The sequence below is a fragment of the Dermacentor albipictus genome, chromosome 4 (genome assembly GCF_038994185.2).
Source record: "Dermacentor albipictus isolate Rhodes 1998 colony chromosome 4, USDA_Dalb.pri_finalv2, whole genome shotgun sequence".
NCBI lineage: Eukaryota > Metazoa > Arthropoda > Arachnida > Ixodida > Ixodidae > Dermacentor > Dermacentor albipictus.
Window position 1 is genome coordinate 142114127 of NC_091824.1, and position 27513 is coordinate 142141639.

Consider the following 27513-nt stretch of genomic DNA (forward strand, 5'->3'; position numbering starts at 1 on the left):
TCCGAACAATAGAATATGCACGCGAGGATTAACGGTCGAGATGGAAAATAGTCCATGAGCAAAAGAACCGGGCAGCGCTTGGAATAGAGGTGTTTGGAAAGAGGAACCCACTGTAATAAAACGCTGAGGCCACGCTTCTACAGTCCGGCCTGTCAGCGTTAAAGAAAAGCGAACCGGCACAGGCCAGCAACGAGGGGTCAGCTCGTACCGTAACCTCGGTGCCACGACAGCAAACAGCGAAACAAGTGGAGGAAGGAACCAACTGCATAGGCAAGATAACGTGATGCAGTGACGGAGGAGCGAGCAGACGACCGGAGAGGGTGTGGAGGCAGATGGGGGAGAAGGGGATGCAAGGGGGCTGCTTCATGCCCGGGCCTCTCCGACGGTAGGTAGCGGGCTCCCTTCTTTGGTCGAAGCCGTCGGTTGACCTGGATTCGAGAAGTGCAACAGAAGCGGTGGGTTTCCCCTCCTCGCTTGACCCCCCCCTTCTCTTCTGCCGGCGCCGCGATCGGCCAACGCTGAATCGGCGCGCGGCAGAGTGGCGGCTCCGCCACAACACCCGACCACGCCGCCGGTCCCGTCGCTCGCCGGCCGTCGTCGTACGCTCCTCCTCTCTCGCGCCGCGCGCACGCGCCGAGCGTGCACTTGACCGAGTGACAGCCGGCAGTGGCAGCACTAACCCAAATCCTGCCCGCGGCTTCTTCGCGCAACGTGTTTTTTGCGCGAGGTCCTCAGCGGTACCGCCGCCTCGGCCGGTCTTCCCCTGCTTCCCGGAGAGTCAGCCGGCGCGCTCCTCCTTCTTGCATCGGCGTCGTTTGCGACGGCCGCTCGCTCATGAGTGGCGTGCCATCATCGTCTTTGAAGTAGTCCTGTCGCCGACGTAGGATCGTTGCCCCTCGGCGGCGAAGAAGGGAGCGTTCTCATTTTTTTTTTTTCTTTCGTGGCCCCTCCAGCTACTGCGAGGGACGAAGAAAGTGGCCGCTGGTTTTTACTCGCCGCGATCGAGTGGTGGTTTCCACTTCTTCTGGAAGCTGGCCGCTACTGCTCAGGGGTCAACCACGTGTCCAGCTCCGCGCGTCGTCGCTTTCTTGGCCTCCGGCCGGACCATAGGCTGCCGGCGTGGCAGCCGGTGCTCGAGACGACGTCGCTATGAAAGTGTGCCGCCTTCGGACGGCCTGACATGTCGGTGTGGCTGCTGTGGCCCCCTGGCTTTCACTGAATCTGTGCTCTTGATGCGTGCGAGGAGCCGTCGAAAAGGTGAGCAAACAGCACTTTTGCTTGCCACCCTAAACGTGCGTCGCCTTGTACCTAAATGTATCTCAACTGTTGATGGCGCTCTCAGTACGGTGTGGCAGATTTTTCCTTGCGTATATAAAACCTGTGAGATTCGTCTTGGTCGTTTACCGTCCGTATACGAAGAACGGCAACGAACAGTCCGAAAAGTATTAGAATGAGGGAATGACTGACATGGGGGGGAGGACATTAAGGACATGAGGTACCCGGTTCTTCACATCTCCTTGCTGTAGTTCAACCGATTAGAAATTGACACGTGCGCAAGTCAAAAGCACAGGCCGCTTATTATTCCAACAAGCCATAATAGGGCTTTCAACAATCATGCATGTGCGTTTTTAAAGTACTTAACGCAAAACTTCTCGCTTAGTTACACCACTCTCCGGTGAGTTTCGACGGCCGTTTCCAAGAGCTGGAGAAATGCCTGCATATGCTCTTTTAATAACGTGCACTGGCCTCAATAAAAAAAACAACTATATATTTGTTTGTGTGGGGAAACAGAAATATCTGACAAACAGACGTGTCTACTTTCGTAGAAACCTTGCGAGCAGGGTTCCACGTCGTTTTATTTTTATTTTTTTTTATTTTCGTAGTGTGTCAATGGCGAGAGCTTTTCGTTTACAAATTACAATTCAAAACGTTTTTGGATGTTCGCAGTCACCCTGTTCTACAAACTACTTGGCACCATCGTAGTCGCTCATGTAAATTCTTCATAATTTCTTTAATTGTTCGCTCGAAAGCGTACGCACAAAGGAGTGCATAATGGTCGAGTTCACAAATTTTGATTGAATAAGCTATTATTATATCCTAAAAATATTCTATCCTTAATACTATTATGCCACCTGTAGTATGGTGAAATGACGGCTGTGCCCATAATGTTCACAACCAAAACAAGAACTTAGAAAAAGCCACAGGGGCGTGGACACACAGAAAGTTCATGCTGTCAAATCTCTTTGTTTCTGCTGTCATATTTTTCTGCATGTACAAGGGACTTGACATAGCTTTTATCTAAGATTTCTGTCTGTTTCGAAGTGGCGCCAGATACAAATCATTTAGACATGCCGCAAAAGAAGTTTAGCCCTGCCGTATTCATCTCTACTCCTTCCCCCTGCCCCAAACTTCCGTCATTTGTAGAGATGCGCACCACGAGACCCACATGAGTATATTTTGCTATATTTAAAGAAATGAGTGAAAGTCTAGGGACTGGTGCAAGTATCTTTTGATGTTTAGCTGCGCTTTCGAAATTTTTCTATGGCTATCAAATGTCACAAGCTTTCCCCTCCCCCCTACACACACACGCGCACACACACATCAGCCACCCTCTCCCCCTCCCCCCCCCCCAGAAAAATTAAAAATTGAGGCACTACGCACTACGGCACAGCACTATGCTGTACCGCATAGAACAAATAAAACGGCCGAAAGGAAGGGTTTCATTTACAGTATAGGTGATTGTGCCGCTGAAGTTACACCGCGACTTACAGAAGCCTAAATTCACCTTAGTTTCATTCTTATGGGTTTATTTAGATTGTTCTTATATTGCCTAACAGATGCAGTCCAGGAAATAGCGATATGTATATGTTATCATTCTTTCTCTGCTTCTCCTTATTCTACTCTCTTTCGAAGTTTCATTTTTGTGATAGATTTGTTTGATTTCTTTTCGAATCTATTGCTTTTTGTAAATTCCTGCAAAAAATTTCAGCGCGTACATCTTTGAAAGGAATATCACCTAACAGCCCACTCTTCCTTGCAAAGATTAGCAGGGGCCCTAGCGAAAGTTAATCCGGCGATTGCGCCACGTTAACATTTCTGCGCTCCATGCATATTTCAACAGTGCAGGGGTTTTAAAAAAGGCAAAGCTTCCTTCGCACATGACTGGAAACTTACAATATTGGCGCATGTGCCTGCGCTTTTCGCTGCTTGTGATCGGTAAGCACGGTACCAGCCGTATTCACTTACAGCAGGGAGTGGGTCAATGTTCTGAAAACTGGTTGCGCATCGCTGCTGCGTTCAAAGCACAGGTTTCTTGTTCGCGACCACGAAGCGCAAATGGCGGCGCTGCTATAATGCGCCACGCCCTTCCCTCTCGATTTCACGTATACCGTGTTCATTGCGAAAAGACCAAAGCTCAGGAGCACTCCAGATTCTCGTTGGAATGTGGGAACGAGTCTTATACGCGACCACCTGTCTGCAGAGTGCTGTGGCGGACAGAAAACTAAGCGATGCCGGTAAGCACAGGACTCGCTTCGCCAAAGATACTTGGGCCAGCAGCACCGCAACTTATCAAATTAAGCTTAAAGATTTTCTCCAAGTCAGTGGGCTGGACGCACGGCTTTAGAAATGCCACAACTCTGTGAATTTGTATATACGCATCTCTTCCTTATACCATCATCATTCATCAGCCCTTTCCCTCCCTGTCCCTCTTCCCCAGTGTAGAGTAGCAGGCCAGAGCAAGTTATAGCTCAGGCCGACCTCTCTGCCTTTCTGTAAATAAATTTATCTCTCTCTCTCTCAGAAACAAACAGTGAAGTATTCTTTCAAAACGCTAGTTTCATTAATTTGGGAGGAAAATGTTGATCGCGTGTGGAGAAAGTAAAAGACAAATTCCTGCTAATTGCATTCCGCGCTAGAACCTTCGCTCCTGTAAGTCAATGTGACATCACGGTTTTCAAGGTATTCTCTCATATTAGGGTCGTTTCTGCGCGGGAAAACTACCCTAAATTTTGTAGGATTAGATTTTACTTTAATACGATGCAATGGAGTCCTTTATCGACGAACAATGATATGAGATCGAGTAGACGGTGTCGATATATGAGCGACGTCACGGACAGCTGCTGTGGAAACGTAAAGGTGGTGACGACACCCGTCGTTCGTGTTTGCCTTTATTCTTGCTTAGTAAACCTGGTTGACGACGACGCCTTTGATTAATGTGACGGCGAGGAGACACTTGAAACACGTTTTATGCGACTGTCGTCGATGCAGTGTACAGAGACAAGCGCTCGCGACTGCGCTAGCTCGTTATTGACGACATACCATTGCCAGAATTGCTTATTTTTGAATATGCCGACCTCACAAGCCGTCGCACCATAGGCCTACGAATGCATTGTTGCAATTCTTAAGGACAACAAACCTGCACGAGCGGATTTAGCACTGAAAAGTGTCCACCGTTATCCTGCGATGTGAACAGCAGTGACTGCGTGCTTGTGTTCTCTTTGTTTCTCTCTATATTTCCTTCTTACCTTTCTACGTTCCCCTACCCAGTTCCCAGTGTAGAGGATAGCAAATCGGCTTTTTGTTTTGGTTAACCTCCCCGACTTTCCTTTCTTTTAAATCTCTCTCTCTCCTCTCATGGTGAGAGTAGTCGTTTCGCTTTTGCACAATCGTAATATACTAGTACAGCTCAAATTATTGTTCCTCTTTAACGGACTATGTCACAATATAAAACAGCACGCGAGAATAGTGCAAGAGAATCAGCTCTGAGAAATGTCTCGAAACAACGGCTCAAGTCACGACAGTGCTGGACTTCCTTAGGTTGGCCATGCACCATTATTTGTCTCACCTTTTAGTCTCACTACGCCTCTTACCAAGTAGGCCATATGGGCGTGGCTTTCGAAATAATAGTCTTATTAATAACCAAAGTTAGGGGGAGCAAACCACCGGGCTTACGAAAGAAAGCAAAAATGTGCACATAAGAACCTCAAAGGAGCTCAAAAGAACACAAGCAGGGTATGGCGCTTTGCGTACGTAAAGGTTCCTTTTGTTACCCGAAGCCGTTTGCGCACTCAACATCTAAAACTCCATATTAAACAATATAGATAGCCAATCGGTGTCCCCCATCAGCATATCTCAGCAGAAGCTATCGCTTGACTCTAAGGTTCATCCTCCGAGGGTTTCTGCCCAATTTCTTTGAGTAAGAATCATATGGTTCTGATGATGGCTTAGGCAGATCTAGCATTCTCAATCCAGCTGGAATTTTAATATATGATGTGTATTTTTCAGTTTCTCTTCAATTAAACACTTGGCGGATGCAATCCTCGTGTGCTTGAGAAGTGCATGTCGTGTTGCTCAGAAAAACGAAAAAATGAATGTATGCCACACGACACCACCGCACGTTTTACGCATTGTTGGCTGTCATCTCGGATATACTCTGATAAAAACTGCGGAGTTCAACATTGTTTCGACTTGCGCTATGTGACGTTAAGGATCGCATTTGTAGCGCCCCGTCCTTTTAGCGATGTGTGAACTGCGGTGGTAGGCGGTAGCTGCAGTGTCTCCAATCAGCGCAGCTTTCAGCAGCGTTTCATGCTAAAATGCAATAATGAAGCTCATAAACGCAATGATGAAGATCCCCTAACATTTTCTCTCGAGTGCTGCGCGACCTGCTTTCTTCGCCACGTGGTTCACTAAAGCGGCATTTGTAGAGGGTTCGTATTTGTACAGAACCAAGGCGAAACTAGCTAGCCAGAGCGGTCAACGGCAATTTCCTTCTCTCCCTTTTCTTCGTATGTCAAAAATAAATCAGGGACTTACTACATCCCAACTCCAATTTCGGGGCGTCCCCACTTAACATTGGGCCCCGATGCAACGCCGACCTGACCTTTCTTATGCACTGAGCGAAGAGAAAGACGTCACATTATACGCAAACAACGCGGGGGTCCATTGCACGTTATGCGGCGCAAGTGTGGCGAGCCATACAATACGAACGTGGCGAGGAGGCCGAACGGGGATGGGATCCGTTGCAGTTCAAGGTCATTATCCCTTTTTTGCGAGGCAAGCCTCACGGTACACGTAACGCTTACAGCATCGCCGGGGCACGGCGAAGGCGAACGACTCGAGCAGAGGGGCGAGACCGGCCGCAGCGAAGATGAAGAAAAAGTGGCACAGCGAAACCTTTCGGAAACGGGATGGCCGCGACGCATCGCAAGCGGCTCGTCCCCCGAAGAGAGCGCTAGGCCCCACAGGTGCAAACGCAAATACGTGCACGCACAGCCTCTGGAAGTAATAAACATAAAAGAAATAGCTAAATATCTGCCGCGAAGCAAAAACTATGGCGCCAGCGCACCCACGAAGCGTCTCGTGGCAGCGAAGAAGATGGTCGCGAAAAAGTCGGCTTGAGAGAGTGAGAGGCGAGGGGGCACTCGGAATGGTTTCAGTGGGGCATCCGCATATAGGTCGCGCAACAGCGCAGCGGCCGCCGCGAAAAGAAGACGGTGTGTGTGTGTGCGTTGCTTTTACACAAAAGGAAGCCCTCTGCTGGCTCCCCCCAGCGTACGCACCTCCTGGTTCTCCTCTGGTCCGGATTTCACGCACGAAAGCGGCTTCTCTGCCGCTGGTAGTCGCGTCCGTCTTCGCTTCTTTGCGCGCGTGCGAGTTACGTGTACGCCGCGTGCGACGTTCGTTGCCCACGGTCACGTGCCCACGGTCGGCGAGGTGTCGCCAGACCTGCGGACGTTGGCTCGATTTCCCGTTGCTTTTGTACGATTTCTCAGAGCACAGCATGCACATGCAGGACGTCCCAGCTAACTTTAGCCAGAGTTCAAATATATGCGAATGCCACGTAGCTGGACAGACCCAAGGCTATATTGTTTGCTGCCGCTTGGAGTTACTCAAATTATATTTTTTTCCATTTCGCCTAATGAGATAATTAGTGTCAATTAATCATTCACCTTCTCAAATATTATAATTAGATTAAAAGTGTCAAGGAGGCAATTGTAGAGCGACACGAAAAATTCCCGATACAGATTTTCTGTTGCTCAATATGTGCTGCGTAAAAGTGTTTTTACGGGTGTGAATGAAGCCCGCAAATGCACGCAAAATTGCCGCGCGACTGACCGCTCGAAGCACTTTGCGTGTATTCGCGGGCTTCTTTCACGCTCGGAAAAACACTTTTACGTAGCACGTAGTGAGCAACAGAAAGCTGTATTGAGTTTTCCATGTCCCTCTACAATTTTCTCGTCGACACTTTTCATCTAATTATAATATATGAGAAGTTGAATTATTCATTAAGAGTAATGATCTAATTAGGCGGAATGAAGAAAATAATTTGAGTACCTCCAAGCGACAGCAAACAATATTACCTTGGGTCTGTCCAGCTACGTGGCATTCGCATATTTTTAAACTCTGGCTGAAATTAGCTGGGACGCCCTGTATAAAAGCCGTTGTTCTTGCAGGTTTGGCTTTCTAGCCACGAGATCAACGGCGTCGATGAAGTCCCCAGCAGCGTACATCGGCTGGCGCTTCACGCCAGTCGATGTATACGCCGTCGTCTAGAATGGCCATTTTATGCATTTGCGGTTCACGTGACCTGCAGGCAAATACGCTGAGCATTCGAGCAAGTAAACTGAAAAGGCAATGGAAGAGAGAGAGAGAGAGAGAGAGAGAGAGAGAGAGAGAGAGAAAGAGAATAAGATCGCCCGCGCAAAGAGGACAGAGAGGGCGATCTAGTCATCTCCCTGCGGCGCTGTTACTACTTCTAGTAATATAGTAGTCGTGCATACTGTTATGTGCAGGTAGCACGTACCCAACCTGATAGATAGGCCTATAATCGAGTAGCATGAATATAATAAATTTGAGCTTAAATGCAAAAGAAATGAAGCATAAGATGCGTTCAGGTACGTTAGCATCAAAAGAATAATAATTTGAAAAGTAGGTATTCGCTATTGAATATAGCGGAAAAAATGAAAGAAAGAATAAACCAGACTAAACAAATAATCTGCTCAGTGTATTTTTAAAATAATTTAATGTACTTATTGTACTTTCTCATTGTACTTTCTCAAAAATTTTTTGAAGTCTGCAATCGCCAGAAATGCGGGTTTCGCGTGCATTTCCTAAACGGAAAGGAGGATGAGGGTCATAGCCAATCCCCCACCGTATATGTGTGAAAGAGAGCGGTGCTGCCTTTAATATAAGCTGGATATGTTTACCAGGCTGATGACCTGAAGGCCTTGGGGTGCCGCCTTCAGGTCATTCACTTCACTTCAAGAGAGCAAGATTTCCATGAAATGCAAAGATCGGTCACACCACGCATGTACGTCTCTATGGTAAGAAGGCATACAATAACGATTCCGCAACTCCACTCTGTACTATATGAATCTTAAGACTTCTCTCGACGCCACGATGCCGCTGACGTCTACCCAGGCTCTTCTGCCTCGTATAGAAAACTATCAGAGCAAACAACGATCTCTAGAGACGCCTGACGCAACCGATACTATCTGTGATTCGATGAGTATCCACTAGCGCAAACGGTTTGCAGAGACCAGTTTCTTGCCCACCCCCCTCTTTCCTCGCAACCGCTGGAACCATTCGACCTTACTCTTCTATAACGATACTCGCCCGTGCTAAGCCCTTAACTCGTCGCACGGCAAAAGTAAAAGTTAGCAAGCTGTCAGATGCGTTATAACCACGCACACACCAAACTCGTTATCGCAAGAGGCCTCACCCCCTTTCGCGTCGTTTTCTAACTGTATAGTGAAGGCATCTTGTACAACGCTCAGGATGTAAAACCAGCCTTTCATCGTATTCGAGCGGTTCGCGCAGCGGTAGGTTCAATGAACGAGAGTAGGCAAGGCAAAGCAGCAACGCGAGTGACCTCAGCGGCAATGCCAGCGAACACGCGCGCGCGCGCGCTAATCAACCTACTCCACTTTTACCGCGCCGTCAAAGCGGTTCACAGCAGTGTTACGTGCCGCGCGCGCCGTTGTTGTGGACGTGTCAAAAGTGGCCGATCCGCTTTGATTTCTTTCCTTTTGTTTCTGCACGCCTCGCACGCGTGCTCAGCGTGGCGTGATAAAATATAAGGACGTTCGGGGCAGCGGAGCATGCGCTGGCGCGGTCTAGTTGTACGCAGCGCTAGGAAATCTCCGCGGTCTGTAGGATAACAACGTGGACGGCCAGCAAGCCGCATACGCTTACACACACACACACACACACACACACACACACACACACACACACACACACACACACACACACACACACACATATATATATATATATACCGTGTGTGTGTGTGTGTGCAAACAAAGAGAGATATATCGTGAGAAGCCAACAAGAAATAACACCAAGGGCAGCATAGGAAAAATAATTTGTAGTTTTTAATTGAAGTACGCAAATGATAAATAAATGAAATGAAAGTGGATGACAACTGGCCGCAGGTGGGATACGAACCCACATCTTCGCATTACGCTTGCGATGCTCTGACATATCGAGTGCTGTGTATATATATATATATATATATATATATATATATATCGTAAGTAGCCAACAAACGAAGGCCGGCAAGTTTCAAGGTGGCTCCTTCAAAAAAAGAATGGTGCTGATGAATGCTGTAACTGGATCCCTGAGAACAGGAGCAGCGATAATGCACAGAAGTGTACACATGCTGTCGGTTGCTGAACGGGCAGAAGGGTTGTAGCATCACCGGCGCTGCACTGAACTGAGTCTCAGAAGAGATGCATGGCGCGGGCCGCGTGCTTTAACTGCAATGCGCTTCATTTGCATTCAGACAGGCACGCCGCCTGCACGGTGCGTCGTCCGAGTCTACGCGGACATGGATGGGAGGTACGATATAAACGCACTCACGACGGGACTTATCTGGGACGATCTTCACACCAGCCCGCTACTCTACCGCAGTAGTTCATTCGACGGCAGATGCGGGCGTGCTTGCTGTTTTCTTGTTCTTTTCTTTAGTTCTCCTCACATTCGTGTTTTCCGCGTTGCGTTTTTATCTTCTTTTGAGCGTTTGTTATATTATTTTTCTGCGTCCTCGTGACCAAGAGGAAAACTAGCCGCATCTCGACGAACTCTTACATATTCCTCGCAGTTGTGCTGCTTCAGTAAAGGGGAGACGCGCAGCGTCATAATGGTCTATTCGCAGGGTTGCGAACAAGGCTATGCAGATGCATTCATTCGTTAGGGTAAGCAGGTTTCAGAAAGAGGGAGAGAGAGATGAATAAAAGGAGGAAGGTTAATACCACTGCATAAGGAGGATACGTAATACAGGGCTAATGAAAGGAGCGCACCCGGGTAATGTGCGAGGTTCTGACGACCAATATGAACACTCAGAAGGGAAATGAATCCGTCACAGAAGCGGCACAGCTAAATTTCAATGAGCAACCTTAGAGAGCGAGATTTATTATGTAGAAAAGCTGACAAATCGACATCAATCGAAGTTTCGACCTCCTACTTAGTATTATGAAGAGAAACGGGAGTAAGAGAGAGAGCGAAAGTTGTCAAACGAAAAATGAGATTTTGGTTTTCAGAGAAAAATAAATCCTTTAGTGGTTGAATCTGTAACTTCGTTTATAGGAAGTTGCGAACGTTTTCGTTCCGACGAATAAGTTTTTTTTTCTTTTTTGTTAGATTCTTTACTATACAAAACCAACGAATTGACAGCTTGTTCCGTTTAACTGTTTAACAAACGATTTCTGCTTACCAAAATTCCAACGTATTCCAACGACTACGAGTGCAGCCCATCACTGAGATTCACTTTCCCTCCATCCTTGGTGAAATCGGTGGCCGGATGGGCATTGTAAAGTGAACGACACTTCCAACCAAAAAAGTGTTTTGTTTCAAGAACGTGACATTAAAGGACGAGAGAGAGAGAGAGAGAGAGAGAGAGAGAGAGAGGTAAGGCAGCGAGGTTAATCAGACGCAAGTCCGGTTTGCTACCCTGCACTGGGGGAAGGGCTGTAGGGATGAAAATACAGAGAGAGGAGAGAGAGCACAGTTTCGCCCACATAAGAAGGTTCGCGCCGAGTCTACACACGGTTGCCAAGACCTGTTGACTTGAGGTACTTCAACAACGCTTTCGTGGCTTTCTGTGCCATCGACGCGTACGGCCATGGTCCAAGAGTCTTCATTTCCGAAAAAGGTCTACAGTCCAGCTGGTTCAATGCTGTCCGGAGAGCTTCACGCTCGGCGTCGTACTGGGGACAGAGACATAGTATGTGTTCAATCGTTTCTATGATTCCACAAGAGTCGCACGTAGGCGTACCCCCCCATTTCTATGCAGAACGAGTAGGCCTTCGTAAATGCCACGCCGAGCCAGAGGCGGCACAGTAGTGTCGCCTCAGAGCGGGAAACTTTTGATGGCACTTGTAGCTTTACGGATGGATCAAGCCTATGAAGATGACACTTCGGGAGGTTGGGAGAAGACCAGTATATGTGTGTCATAGCTTTAGCCACGACATGAAGCTTTTCTGGAGCGTCGATTCTGGATAAGGCGATTGGAACTGGTCAAGCTTCCAGATGGGCAGACCGGGTGGCTTCGTCGGCAAGGTCATTACCAGCAATGCCGGTATGCCCAGGTAGCCATTGGAATATAATTTCATACCCTTTAGTCTCTTATTTCATATGCGATTAATCAGCTGCTGATTAATCCTATAATATAGAGCAAAATGCAGACTCTGGAGTGCTGCCTTAGAGTTGCAAAAGATGACCCTTTTCTGAGGTGTCTCTTGCAGGAGGATTAAATGCTTCTCACATACCGACGCACATCGCCATCATCTTACACCGCTATCATCGGGTTTTCCACGCTGCGACTGAATGCATAAAGAAACAGCAACGCTAAATCAGTTTACATTCGCGGCATGTTCCCGCAACACTCATTTCTATTTACTTCGGAGCAAAATGTTAGTTTTGAAGAAAATGAAGCATAACCTTGATTCTTTTTGAATTTCACAGCCGAATCAAAATACCAGGGAAGCCACTGTAAGGTCACGAACTTTCACAGATTTCACCGGCATTTCAGCCGGTTTCGATCGGGTGGTAAGTGTCCTGAAAAAGCTGCTAGCTTGAGCCACTTAGTTGATCTAAAATGCAATTCTATGTTTATTTATCAAGAAACAGTTGACTGGTACAGGAAGTTCGAGATACTGTCGCAACACGTCTTTCGATGTTGAATTCTTTCTGCCATACAGTAGCATGTTGGTATTCTGTGGATATAATTTTGCGTATCGAGTGCAAGTGGAAGAAAAGCGATATTGAGTTTGACATTCTCTTTTATGTCACCTAACCACAACCCTGTATAAAGCTTTACCTCGAAAACAACAGAAACAGATGATATTTCGTTGCTGGGATAGAGGTCGCGGATTCGAGCCCGACCATGGCGGGTGCCTTTCGATGAGGACGAAATGCAAAAGCGTTCGTGTGCATATATGCCGGCGCGCGTTACAAGAGACCAAGGCGGTAAAAATCTTTCCGTAGTCCGCTACTACAGTGTGCATGCCTCATGGTCAGATTGTGGTTTTGGTACGTAAAACCTAAGAACCTAACTTAATGAATTTAAGCGCGCTGCAGATGCGGCGTCGATGCATGTTTGGTTCGGTATAGAATGTTTGCTATGCGGCGGTGGATCAAAATGTACTGAGTTCGGTTCACGACTTTATCAGAGCTTCGGTTCGTACACTGACGACCAGTGACGAAGGGTGTCTGCCTAGCTAGACTTTGCGAGATATACAAGACCCATGCGACTGCATGCGAGAGAGAGAGAAAGAGAAAGCATTTTTATTGAAAAGCAGAGAGCTTAGCCGGCGTACATTTGCCATGATGCTACTCTGCAGAAAATGGTACGGAGGTACAGAAAGGCCCTCGCAGTAGGTGGGCAGATGAACCGAAAATAAATAAAGAGGTGCATGTGTTGTAATCTTGTCAGCAGAGTAAGTGCCCTACACGATGAAGGCTGATAATTGAGTAATACTTGTTGGGGGGCTAGTTCTGGAAGCCTGATAATTTTGCAATCCTGACGTCTAAAAAAAAAAATTGACCACATGAAGTGGGATTGCTAGGGTTTAGGGAGCAAGCCTCATGTGCCAATATAGAAAACTTGTATGCGACCTCAACTTCAGCTGACATCTACGTAATGTGGAGTAGGCTTGATTTGGTAGAGAATGGTTGCTATGAATGATATAAGTGCTCTGCAGCGAACGGTTAATGTTTTTACGGCGTGTGTCCTATGGGTCTTTGAGTTTGTGCATATATATATATATATATATATATATATATATATATATATATATATATATATATATATATATATATATATATATATATATAGATGTGTGGGGGGAATTCTTCAGGCTACCTTTCAAACGTAAAGAACTTGAGCTGTGCTGCAAGGTAAACAGAACAAGTACTTAATTTCAACAGTTTCGACCGGTGGACAGATCTTCTTCAGGGTTTACCCTGATGAACCATGATGAAGATCGGTCCACCGGTCGAAACTGTTGAAATTAAGTACTTGTTCTGTTTACCTTGTTACACCGCCGAAGTTCTTTATATATATACGAATCTAATACGAGCAGTACGTATAGAATATCTAATTGAACATTGAATAGACAAACCCCGACGCACGTACGTATTTACAGCACGGATATTTGTGTCTCTACAATTAGGTGCCACGCCTGTATTGACTAGTCTACCAAAAACAGCTATCGTGGACAAATAATTAGCTTTAAACACCAAATCACTAATTGTTATTAAAAAGCTGCACGAATATCCTACCATCTTCAGAGCCTGGTTCCAAAAATTCTTCTTTTCGGGAATTCATGGGTGCTGCATGCAATGGAGCTTTACAAGAATGCTAAATAAATGGTTGCCGAAAAACGATCCGAAGGGGGAAAAACAAGCTTTGTTAAGGACTTGTGTGCCGTAAACGCATGTAAAAGAGCTCGTTGCAAGGAAACCATCACTGGTCGCAACATGAAATATAAAAGATGCTCAATAATTAGGCAGCCAAGAACACTGAATGACAGACAAGCAGAACTCGCAGGTTGTCATGTAGGCTTCCGTCTCGAAACCGAAGGCAAAACTTGCATTATCCATTCTGTTTCTGCGTTCCTTCGAAAAGGTATGTGGTTGTTTCAATTCCAATGATTTGCGATAATTAGTTTAGCGGACGGATAGCAGTAAGCAGAGATTAGCAGTCGGTGACTGCGAAACATTTGGTTTGTGTTATATATAAGGCATTTCGATGGGGGCGAAATGCGAAAACACCCGTGTACTTAGATTTAGGTGCACGTTAAAGAACCCCAGGGGGTCGAAATTCCCGGAGTCCTGCCATACGGCGTGGCGTGCCTCGTAATCAGAGAGTGGTTTTGGCACGTTAAACCCCTAGAATCATTTTCTTCAGTTTTATGTGTAAGAAAATAAATGATACTTTCTGTTCAAATTGCGGTACTAATAATTTGAATATAATATTCGATTCCTATTCAAAACATCATCTCGTACCCCTAATATATATATATATATATATATATATATATATATATATATATATATATATATATATATATATATATATATATATATATATATATAAGCCTGTGGCTGAAGCCAACCAGGTTTTAGTCATCAGGTTTTATATTGTAGAATAAGGGGCAAAGGAAGTGCTATCGAGGGTAGTCGAAAAGGTGGGCAATAAAGGGCAACAAGATGAAATTATGCGGATCCCACGCACTGTGGGAATCGATGTAAGCAAAGCTTTCTGTGCTGTTTGCTGCGGTTGACGATAATTATTCAAGTAAGCATACCGATTTCCTGCAGAAGTAATGGCCATCTCACAGGGTATATGCGGGCCGACGTGCCGCTGGATCCATTGATGTACTCCTGCGGCCACTGGACATGTGTCACCGGATGTGCGCCGCTCTTCAATGAACATATTTGAGGCCAACCGTATGCGCTACCGGGGTCACTAGGTATGGGCCTCTGGGTATGGTATCACCACAGGGTACGCGCCCGTGAGGAGGCTGTGCATGTGTCACTGAGTTTGTGCCGCTCTTCAGTGAAGCTCTTCGACACCAACATGTACATGTGCCCCGTGGTCTCAGGGTATGTGCCGCTTGGTACGTACCGCTCTATATGGAGACGTTTGACGCCAACTTGGCTCACTCGACATCACAGCAGCAACAAACAACAGATGCGTGGTGACATGTACGCAATACAGGGGAGCAAAGCGAAAAGACGGAGCACAAAAAGGGGAACACACACAAGCGCTGCCCTTCTTGTACTTCGTCTTTTCGCGCTGTTCCCCTGTATAGAGTATGTACCGACTAGCCCAAGCCGCCACGGTGTTGCAGTTTATTTCATCTGCGCAATGATTCGCATTACGTTGATGTCAATTGTAGTTGACACTGCTGTATTTCCGACATAAATCAATTATTATATATGCTGAAATTATTTCAGCCGACTGAAAGAATTGATTATATGTTTGTCTATAAGAACAGTGAGGCATTTAACATTGGGCATGCCTTTGCAGTGATGCGCGCTGTACTTAATGCCTGTTCGGAGGAAGTTGGCCGTAGCTATTTTTTTTAATGCGGCCAGCAAAACTGCCCAAGCGTTACACTAGAATAGCCTAATTGGTTCTCTAATTAGAGGGAGGAGGGGCAGTAGGGGGTTATAGATGCTCTGACTCAATTCGTTCCACTTCCAGCGCCACTGCGAATATCGATGTGGTAAAGCTGGAGTCACGAACTATCACCACATCGTTCATACAACGTGCTGCTTAACTCATTTCCTCGTGAGCAGAAGGGCGTGCGGTATCCTCGCTCCCATAGGTCCCGCTTTGTTCGAAGCAACCTAGCAACCCTTGTTCCTATAGGGCGCCCCGCTTCCGGTAATTCGCTCCGTGACTTGTCCTTCTTTCTTTTTTCCTACTTTGGTTGCTTCCGATGATATATTGGCTGACTCGGGCGCACACGATTCGAATCGAACATGCGGCAAGCGCAAGAAGGAGCAAAAAACAAACGGCCAGAAAAAAAAAAGATAACACAGAGAAAAGACGCACCCACCGTTCATGAAGCTATAGCACGCAGAGAATAGCGGATTGGCACGCTCAACACACAGGCCTAGCGTTTCTTCTTCTTTTCCCTCAACCTCTCCTGCTGTGCGCGGCGGCAAGCCACCGCAACTCAGGGTTAGCGGGTCACGGGAGAAAATTTTTCTGCGCGGCCTCTCTTCGAGACCCTCGGACCTATACCTGCCAGGCCCGCGGATTGAGGCCCGGCAGATAAGCGGGACCGGATCCGTTTTGGAGCGGACGCCACTTTGTGACACTGCTGACCCCGTACGTCGTCGGGCGGCCGCCTATCCAGCCCTGCCCGCCAAATGTACATGGACGCGGAACGTGCACGTGGTCCAACACTGGATGTGTCGGGTGCAGATTACAGCCACTCGTCGCTGCTGCGGTCGCTGCTGCCTGCGCTGCAAGGAGCGAGCGTCGGGAACGTGCGTCACAGCGGACGTTAGTCGCGGCTAACTTTCTAATCTCTGCCTGCGTGCGCAATATATGTGGCCTGTAGTCGCAGAAAGTGCGGAGGACGCGAGCGTAGATATTAAGGAGAGAAACTAAAGTAGGCCTACGCTCTCACGTGCGAGAGAGCGTGTCAGCGCAACACGCGTGACCAGAATAGAGAACGGATTTTGCTCGAGATCTGAGCGTCGTGCGACGAACTGAAGGGTCGAGGGTTACGGGGTCCCCGAGGGTTGTGAAAGAGCACGGTTCTGTATTTCTTTCGTTACTTCGATAAGTTTTCTTTGTTTTGGTTGGACGAGCAGAAGGTAAAGTTATATATATGTATGCATATATGTATACACACACAATCGCACCCGAATATATCGAACCTACATGTAACAAATTATTGTGTACACTGAACAACTGCCAAACTCTATACCTCAATACCTTTATATAACAACTTTATTTTATATATCGAATTACCTATATATCGACATTTTTGTGATCCCCTTCAGATTCGATATAACCGTGTTCGTCTGTGTGTATATATATGACCTTTGGTAAAGGCCGGACTCCGGCCTGAACATCGCTCAACACCTGCTGTTTTTCCTAACGTGCTTCTAGTCTTCGACCTATTTATACACATATCATAAGAAGCCAACAAAGGCACTAAAAACGGGATAGGGTAAATCACATGTACTTATCGAGTGAATAAAAGAAATTACAAGTTAATGGAAATGAAAGTGGATGAAACAAAAAAAAAATATGCGGATTCCACGCAGTGTGGGAATCGATGTAAGCGAAGCTTTGTATGCTGTTTGCTTTGATCGCCGATAATTAGCGGTGATGTTGGCGGCGAATGCCTAAATTCTTCAACGTTTAGTCCAATACGAGAGCGGTGAGTTGATCTTAAACGTTACTTTGCGTGCACCACTGCTGTTTCTCTGCGTAGTTCACAGAACACACATGGAGACGTGTTTGCTTGAGTTGTAGTGCGTCGTTGTTCGTAATCTCTGAGGGTTGAGCATCATGATTGCCTCACATGGCACACCGCATCGTGGCAGAAGTACTCGCATTAAGCTTTAACTGAGTTATGGGGCTCTGCGTAATTCAATTAATGATTATGATATTGTATTTATACATTCTACATATACATTCGCGGTCTGCACCACGTTTCGCAGCGTAGTGAACACGTTCCTCATCCTCGCGACGCTTCTTTCGGGCGTTGATGCCCTTGACACTTGGTGTACGCTTTGGAGCTATTTTTTTCTGGCGCATGTTTACGGGATCCTTGAGCAAATGTGCCCAGCACGCTGTTGGGACGCCAGCTCCGAGCGCTCCCTTGAGGTTATGGACGATTGTAGTGTTTACATTATCACAGCCCAGCATCTCAATTTTTCTCACACCGAAAAGCAGGCACAGTACGTGCCATACGCACAAACTACGCATCCCAGGCCGCGACGGTGCCAGCCGGGATGGATGGATGGATGTTATGAGCGTCCCCTTTGGAACGGGGCGGTGGGTTACGCTATCAAGCTCTTGCTATTATACTGCTTAATGTCCTACCTAGGTTAAAAAAATAAAAGAAAAACGCTATGAACTCCCACAACCAAATTTTCTGACCCCCTATTGCGATCCCCTATTGCGGGATGCGTGGGGGCGAGCGCCATCTGGTGGTGTTGCAGGAAAACCAGCGGCACGCGCGGCAACACGATCGCAGCACCGCCCAAAAAGTCGGGAGACGAAGCGAAGCAAGCTTCGCTTTAAAACAACTGGCTGCAGTTGGGGCACGAACCCACGTCTCTTACTCTTACTTTCTATTTATTTTCTGGAGTATCTACGTTTATCTACTAGAATTAAACCTGGGAGTGTTAGCCAGCGCACACTTCACGGCCTTGGCGGAGGTCGTGGAACATCCTTTTTCGTCGGAAGTGTCACGCGTACGTGATCTTTTTGGGTGAAGGAAACTGGTTAATATACCCAGACTTATAAAAATCGGGCCCTCGGTTTCCTTTCTTGTACAAAGAAACTTCTGCGAAGCGGCGCTGTACGTTGAGGATATAGTAATTTTACGCGGTTTTGTTAAAGAAGTCGATATTTATTATGCACCCTGTTCGCATACTATAGTATAGATGGTGTTGCGCAATATGCATTGAAACAAAGGAAAGAAGAAAATAAAGAAGGGGTAAAAGAAAAGCGCGGTCCGAGCTACCGTTTCTCTATGATACCAGAAAGAAATAGAAGGAATAAAATGGCAATCCACGCTGTCCATTCACCTACAGTGGATGTGTAGTAGCTTAGTTTAGCCAAAGCGCGGCATTGGCGTGAGATTTAGGTGCTCGTTTTTAGCGGTCAGTCATGTGTGTTCCGTCAGGTATGCCTCTTCTTTTTCTTCTGCGGTGGTGGGGGATGGCGGGTGGCCAGTGTAGTATAAAAGAATAATGTATATATATATATATATATATATATATATATATATATATATATATATATATATATATATATATATATATATATATATATATATATATATATATATATATAGAGAGAGAGAGAGAGAGAGAGAGAGAGAGAGAGCGTATAATTCTGCTCTACGGTCCAATGGCTTTAACCACAAAACTGCCTCGCTTAGAGCGTTTGCCCGCTGGCTGATTGATGTTCAAGCGCCTGCCACTCACAATATCAATGGGCGTTTTAGCCACAGCGATCTCGGATATCATGAGGCATTGTCTTCCACGGCCACTGATGCAGGGACCAATAGGAAAATATTGTCGCGCAGCGGGACTCGAACCGCTTACCTGGTGGCCTCCACAGATGCATAGACGCGTCGAATTCCTGCAGGACAAACAAGATGAGAGTCAAGAGGAAAACTTCACAATTGATATAAATTAGTATAGCTGATCTTGCAGTCAATCTAGTTGACAAATACAATTTGCTAGTAGAGTACTTTGGAATCTATAGTAACCATACTTTTCTTTTTCACATCACATTGCGGCTTGTGGAATACGCATTGACCAAGCCAAGGATTGGGTGCCATCCCAAAAGAGAATTGCTCTGTCAGTATACAGGAACAGAAAGAAAAAAAAATGAGAAAGAAAAGGGGGGCTGGGTAATCGAATACGCTAGACCTTTACGCAAATTCCAGAAGAAGGAAACAACGAAAAAACCTCCGGTTCACGGGGGTTCTCATGCATATGCAAGCAGCGCGAGGAGATATCCCGGCAGCATTGGCAACTGAGACCGCGTGCCGTTATGGAGCGTTTCAGGAACCTTCATGGCTGTAGAATAACCGCTTTACTTAGCCGCCATGTGTGGCTAAGCCTAAGCCTGGAAGGTCACAGAGCGCACGCCTCAAGCGAGCATGACAGGTAGAATTATGCAAACAAGCGCAAGGGCGATCGTCAAATGGCACGACGTAATAATATACAGTGCTTGTATTTTATTGCGAAATATTACTGGCATCGATCCTCCAGTTTCTTATTGCGTCGGGCCGGGTAAATATGGTTTATTTCCTACTGACCTAGTAGTACAGTGCGCGGATCTCTATTCTGCTTTATCAAACGTTAAATCACGACATAAAACCTGCACATAAAATGCGCACTATATCTCTAAAGCACACAGATATCCTAGTGGAATAAGCGCATAATATTTAACGGCTTTGTTTTAGTTTCTTAAATTTCTTATTATTGGGCTTGTCGGGACATTGGGTATGTTCCACTGGCCATGTCCCTATTCTCGGTCAATCTTCCGGAGTTGGCGTATGTCACTGTGACATAAATGGTATAGAATGCTTAAATGTATTTTAATGTAATGTTTATCTTACATATTTGTGCATGTATGGTTCTCATCGCTTTTCTTCGCTCGACGTGCAGCATACATCGTCCTCTCGACATCGCTTCGTCAACGTCTTGCACCGTGCACACACACCTGTTTTAGCATCACTTGTAAACGACATTTTGCATAAACGTAACCATTGCATGGGATTAAACTTCTGCCCTGCGTGGCGCATAGAGATTGCTTACGATTACAAGTTGCATAGTATGAAAATAGCGCTGTGCGTTTGCTGTGTCAGTGTCCTGCTGTTCTTCCTCTGTATCCGCGTGCTACTTGCGGTACATATTTTTGAGTCTTCAAGATTACATACCAGCCAGCCGAGGCACAACTCTGACCGACAGTTGTATACATTGCATTTAGTTGGATAGTATTTAATTAACCGCTTCCCTCGAGTGCTGTTGTAGCTTCATTGCTCCCTTTCAATAACCTTGCCTGCAACTTGGATCCCGCTATGTGCGCGTTTGTAACCATATATATCAGTTCGTTGCATTGCGAATAACTAAACGAGGGAAATGGGCAACAAACGGAAGTCAGCAAACAAGAGCTCGCACACGCACACGCACTGAGCACCGTTAAAACGCATATACTGAACGTTTTCTATACCGCCGCCGCCTACTGAACTTTTCCCTGACTTTGGATTTGATAAGAAGATGAAGGTCCTAAGCCAGTACAGAAAAAAAAAATATATGCAGATACAATGCACACGTTGGAATGTATACTTTCACTCAGCGGTTAACTAAATGGTATAAGTTTTCCCATTTTATTTCCAGCGCCTTTGGCGTAAAGGAAACTGGCGCGCCATGACTCTCTCGTACCCCTGCTATAGTCATAGTGAGCTAGGTCCACAGACACAAGAAAGGTGGACAAAGACAAGCGATTGTCTTTATGCGCCTTTCTCGTGTCATCATCAACATGCGGCAATCGCTTCAAAGAGCTGTTGTCATTGACAAGCTCTGTCACTGTTCTATCGTGTCATCCTCGCCACAATGTGTGCACAAGGAGGAGGGCGCTCAGACCAAACATTGTTTAAGGTAGGTATTTGATAGCGGAATTTCGTTTCCACACGGACGAATTCGCGAGTGACACGTCATTTTCTTCCTTCAGACAGACACCGAGGTTGTTCCAAAGTAATAATGCGACTATCTAGTGCGGTTTTGTGTTTGGTTTGGTTCCACTCTAAGGATGTTGACGGGAGCGATTGCTCGGCGCACTGAGCTCGAGAAAAAAGAAAAAGAAGGTCAGCCACAAAGTTGCACACACCCGACAATGTAATATGCACTAACCTCTCTTGGTTGGGTTCCACCCGGCAAAGAGCGCGTGTACGTGTGCTCTGCCCTTCGTGCGCAACGTTGTCTGCACAATTGCGTTTCCTGTTTGTGGCCGCCCCCACTTGCTCCAGCTCGACGGCGCCTTCTTTATAACGTTACCGGAATCTTCCCTCGTCGTGTATTACTTGGGCAAGTCACACGCAGAACGTGTTTCCACCCCGAGTGAGCAACCTGCTTCTATTGTGTGCGCAGTTGTAGGTTTGTTTTCCAAATGCGTGCGTGGATATGCAGGGCGCATGCGCCGCACATTAGGCGGGGTGGACGCGACTGACGTAGGCGGAGCGCAATCTTCTGACCCTTGAGGGGTGAAGACACGTGACCTTGATCCAGTTTCGTGGATTCCCCGTCGCACTGGCAAGTGCTTGGACGCTCACTGCGGCTTCCAAAAGAAGCGCGCGCCCAGGCCCGCGATGCCTCGGTGTGGGCAAAAAGTAAACACGCACGCCCCTGACCTTGGCTACATGTGCGCGCGTCGAAAGGCTGGGTGTACACGCGGAGTGCAGCCACGCGCCATTACGTTCCGGCATGAATCTGCGCGCTCACACCTAGTCCCTGGAAGTTCTTTATTCGAACTCTCTTCCCAAGCTCGTGCGCCAGTCTAGTGCGCTTTGAGTCCCACCTCATGCCTCCTCGGTTTCCGTCAAAGAGACGCTTATTATTTCAGAGGAATAACCTTCGAAAGTAGATAGATGGCATGCGGGCGTTTATTCTGCACAATTATGCGTCTTCACAACAAAATTGATACTGCACGCGCTAAAGAAAAAAAAGTATGTCGTACAAGTACATAAAAAAAAACGGATAAACGAAGAATAACATAATGAAGAACAGGAAGAAATAAAGAAATACCGCTACCTGTTGTTTCCAAGGTTTTTGCACGAAATAATGCGGCAACACTTGTAGCAGAAATCAGGAATAGGGAAATAACAAAACCAAACAACATTCATTCCTGTGTGCTCTTACAAGCCCTGTAACCGGACACTGGGTCCACAGGACACTCGTTTAAATGTTCATTGTATTTAAACGTAGACTGCTGCTACAGAAAACGATGTAGACTCCTGTACGGACCCGAACCATTGCTAGCTGCTCATGCGTAGACGCTAGCTGCCGATATCTAACTTTATCAATGATCGCTGCACGGACAATGTTATGCCTCAGTAAAGGTTTCTGCCGCCTAATACAGACGTTGTTCTTTCGCTTACAAATGGCTTGGCACCCAGCAACCACTGGCGAACACGTCGCTTTCCCTCACTTGCACCCACTCAGCCACGAAATTCACTTGGAATATTTCATTCCGTTCCTACACTTGTCAAACGAGAAATTGCGGCAAGCCGCTTTTGTCCTAACAATCTTTTTTACGTTCTCTTCAATAAGTTCATCATCGATAAGATCCAAACTTTATTTCATGCGCAATTAGCAATGTAGTGTTCATATTTGCAGAAGCCGAGAACTGGGCTTGTCAACTGTAGCCAAAAAGGAACCAAAGCTCTGCCCAAGCTATCTCCTGAACATCCTCAGTCACACACGTACTCGCCGGAACATCCTCCTCCGACATGACGTTCGAATTGCAGTGTCCGCAGTCACAGAGAACATTTCTAGAAGGTATTGATGAAACGCGGATGCATATACGCATCAAAATCCTAGAATATTTCATAATATAAAGGATCCTTGATAATTAGAGTCGTGTAATATTGATACGGCTATACATTTACAGTCAGCGCAAGAAAACACAGCAAGTCAGAAGCTGCAGCACGGTCTTCTGTTCCCCATTTTCTTGCACTGATATACAATTTGGTACCTACCTTCCTCGAACCTACACGCAAAGGCAAGGGAGTTTTCTGCACATACACCTCAGGCAGCCTGAGACGCCAAGGGGCTCCCAGAGCTTCCGAATCACCCAAAGGGCACCGTCTGCTGTGCCCAAATCAACGATCGATTAACTGCGCTGCACGCAGACGCCATTTGCTGCACGTGCTGCGCCGTAAAGACGATGCCAATCAGTTTCAGAGCGTAGAAGTTGGGGCATTTGCTACGGCTCGCCACGCTTTTCTTAGCTGTCTCCTTCGTACTGGACGCAGCTGCAGTGGCGCCGAGCATTCCATAATGGGGCCGTCAGGAGAATTATGTTGAAAACCGCGACTGCCTCCCCCGAGCCAGTGCGCAGAGAAATGACAAAGCACGCGCGGGAAGTGTGTTTCGTGGAAGTGAGGGCGTGGGGGCGGCTGGTCCTTAACTTAGTGTGGAATGCAATTCCGCTGGAAACGTTCCGTGCGAAAAAAAGAAAATAGGCCGCTTTCCGTTGGAAAGCGGCTTTTTCAACACATGTAGGGTGCATCGATGCAGCGCGCCGCTACATCGAGGCACCCTAAACCCATGTTGCGACAGAGGGCCACCTGCAGGCAACTATTTGCTCAAGTTGGCATGACAGGGGGCAATTAACCAGCAGCGAGTGACCGAAAACGCAAGCGGGGTTTGACGAGATCAATGTTGCTCCCGTAGAGACGGGGGGAAGCGGACACATTCAAAGAATGTAAGCTTTTTTGCTGCGGTTGTTTGACCAAGCCAGACCGAGCCCTCAAAAACGGGCGCCCAGGATGAGAGGGGAGGTTGTGTGGGCACAGCCCGACCGGGTGCTTTGCTGCGGAAATAAACGCTGTCCTGCACCACGCCCTAGCTCTTCCTTCGCGTTGCCAACGTGCACTTAGGCCATCGAGGGTCGCCATATCGGACCACCGTCATATCGGACCACGAACATTCATTCCTAACTGGTACACGCCTCGCCAACGATGTTTAGTGGCTTCACACTCATACATCGCCCCCATGACAGACTGTAGTGGCACTTTCGCCAGGATCTTGAACGTACTAACATCTCTGTCCTTCTATACAATGGGCACAATTATTTCTCTGCAACTCACCGCCCATCGCTATGCAGCACCTTCCAATGGCATTGTTATGGAAATCGAAAAAAGGACGAAGAAAGCAGATTTCTCTCTATGGGTAGCCCAGCACATCCAGCTGTAAGTTCGTCCCGCTGGAACATCTTGATTTGCGATATGACTCCGACCGAGTTAGGCGCATTACTGACCCTGCTATTGTCCACTCATAGCCCGAAAGTTTCTGAATCTTGAAAATCACATTCCGGAGGAGGTCGAATCCGAAAACGCTCGTGTAGTGCTTAGATTTAAGTCTACGTTAAAGAACTTCGGAGACTCAAAAGTGCTCCAAGGTCGTCCACTACTGCGTCCCTAAATGCTGACTGCGCGAGCGTCGGGACGCAAAACCCCATCAATTCATTCAAGTAATCCACCGTATCATTACCGGCGGCTGTCCTCTGGCTTCACGCAAGAGCCAGCCCGTGTTTTGTCTCGCACGCTATCGGCCTTAAGCACACACGGCTCATCGTACGCTCCCGGGTATTTACGCGCCGCTGCCACGCAGACAACCTTGAACTTGGCATCGCTGCCGAGGCAATCGCCGACAACGCCGCCCAGCTAGCGAGTAGGTGGAGGAGGCCGTCGGCCGTATCTAGAGCGGAGAGGCCGTGCGCTCGTATGGTCGTCCGCCGAGAAGGAAAGTGGTCGCCGCGGCGCTGCCTTCTCCGTGTGTGCTCCGTGTCTTAGCACACCGGCTGCCAGCTGTTTTCTAGTGCGGAACCGGAACAGTAGCCGCTGCCACTGTTCGCCCACCGCGCTGCCGGCGCCTTTGTCCGGCGCTCGCGCGTCAGTGCACGGGCGGCTTCTGCAGCGTGCGTAGGCGATCTCGCGTTTGCATAGACGGACGTGCCAGGAAACGAGGCGGCACGCGGGCGCGTCCGTACGGCACGTGCGGCACCGTGAGAAGCGTGGGCACGTAGCGCGGGTCCCCCTGCTGGGACGTGCATGGAGCGCTTCCGGCATGGCGGATGCTCTGAAAGATTCGAACATATACCCGAGAAGCGGCTGCAGGGGCTCCTGACAGTGAGGCGCATCTACGTGACAGAACACATACAAGTCATGATGTGGACGTTACCGAAATGAAAAAAAAAGTTTTAGCAAGTCTGTGGTGCCACTTCTCGATGACCGACATGCGATGGCAGAAGGCCACTTTTTGTATTAATTCTTGTCTAGATTCGATGGCGTAGGCCATGTCTATAAATGAAGACAGTGTCAGACATATATGGAATATAAAAAGGAAATACGGAGGGCAAATTCTAGTTTTTTGAATGTTCCTCCTTGATGTTCTCCTTGCACTGTAGCTGGCCGTTCCGTCCCCATTTGTGCCACGAACTTACAGGTTTAGGAAGCAGATGTTCGGAGTCTTGTCTGGAACACAAAATCCAATAAACCTCTTGTTATTCGTGTGGTGGCATGCTATAGAACTCAACGTTCAACTTCGATCCGTGAAATAGAAGTTGCGCGTTCGCTACCTCTTTCACACGACCTGATTTATTTTCATAGGCGGAACAAGGCAAATGCAAATGAGAGCACCCATTTGCGTCTGTATATGAATGCGTGTGCGTTGAGCACGCAAGCATTGAACGGCACGGTTCACAGAGTGCAGTGGGAAAGTAGAGAACTAGGAGAGGTCTTTGTCCTGTAGTGTAGTGAACCTACAGGCTGAAGACGATGACGTAGAAATAAAAGTTTCCATCTTCATTTAATATCCGTAGGCTACATTTCTCCTGTTCTCCCTGCGATACTTAGTACTTGTGGAAACCCAAATGAGCATACAATTGCAATTTTGTTTGGCTCACACGGAACATTCTGAGCTGGCAGGCGCCGTTACGAATTCAGGTTTAATTGCTACGATCGCGACACAGAGACGACCAGAACAGGCTGTTCCTTTTACGCGCGTGCTACGCACGTGTATTGAGAGAGAGAGAGAGAAAGAGAGAGAGAGAACAAGCACTTGAGCAGCAGCGCTATTATGCGTGGGAATGGACAAAAGTTCAAAGCAAAACTTTCCGCAGCAATACTTAGACCGCAAATCTTCGCCAGGTGTACCAGCTATTCTATTCCATCAGGGCAATGCGGCTTGCACGAAGCATGTTTTTGCACGTTGATTTAGATAGCTCAGTGGCCGTCCATTATTACTCCGTGCAACACACACAAACCGGCGCCGTTTCAACCGACGAATATACACATATGGCAAGCAGAGAGGCGTGTACTTACCCCCTGACTGCCTCTGTTCCTCCGTTGCCCGTTACGTCTCAGCGTCGAGCACATGGCAGCATACGGGAGGCAGCAGAACGCGACGCCATACAATCTCATGCATCGCAAACGAAGAAGGCGGCAGGAAACCGGTATCCGTTCACGGGCTATACGACCATATTGACCACAAAGTATGGGCGTACTCATCGTTGGCGCACACAGTCCACCGTGCACGCTCGAGCGTGACTCGATCAATTGTGAATCGAGCTAGTCCACTTGCCTGCCTGCACGCCCGTTGTAAGGGTCAATGCGTGCGGAGCTCCTCAAGAACGAGTGCGCTCGGGAAACGGTAACACGGTAGCTGCCAACGGCACTGCAGACGGCGTATTGGCGCGTCTTTAAGTGAGTATACCTTAAAAATGTGGAATGAGTGTCATGCGCTCCATTTTGTTGCGACTCATTTTCTTTTCCGCTCTTATCAGCCGTCGCACCGAGTTGGCGACAGCGGTGATAACAGCATTGCAGAGATGCCTTAGACAATGGCGAAATGTGCTAGAGAATGAAAAATAAAGCGCATCGTTGAAAAATGCAGTTACTGGTCTTCTTGTAAGAGGACCCGCATTTTGATGTAATCTTCCTGGCGCACTGTATTTTTAGAGCAATAGCAAACAAGCATTGCTGCGCGATTGTTGCCGTAGGCGCGTTT

At 47.3% G+C, this 27513-nt stretch overlaps 2 protein-coding genes across 5 annotated transcripts in view; one reads left to right on the forward strand and one right to left on the reverse strand.

Moving 5' to 3' along the window:
• The window catches only part of LOC135915433 (isatin hydrolase-like), a 358063-nt gene that overhangs the window by 167429 nt on the left and 163121 nt on the right, over positions 1-27513 (reverse strand). For all 4 annotated transcript variants that reach the window (XM_070537693.1, XM_070537691.1, XM_070537694.1 and 1 more), the window contains exon 2: positions 19318-19354. In XM_070537693.1, coding sequence (XP_070393794.1) covers positions 19318-19354 — 37 coding nt within the window. The remainder of the gene's footprint in view (positions 1-19317; positions 19355-27513) is intronic.
• LOC139059377 (trypsin-1-like) overlaps positions 702-27513 on the forward strand; it is a 50952-nt gene continuing 24140 nt past the window's right edge. Inside the window, exon 1 of the mRNA XM_070537690.1 lies at positions 702-1257. The gene's annotated coding sequence lies outside the window, so the exon portion shown is untranslated. The remainder of the gene's footprint in view (positions 1258-27513) is intronic.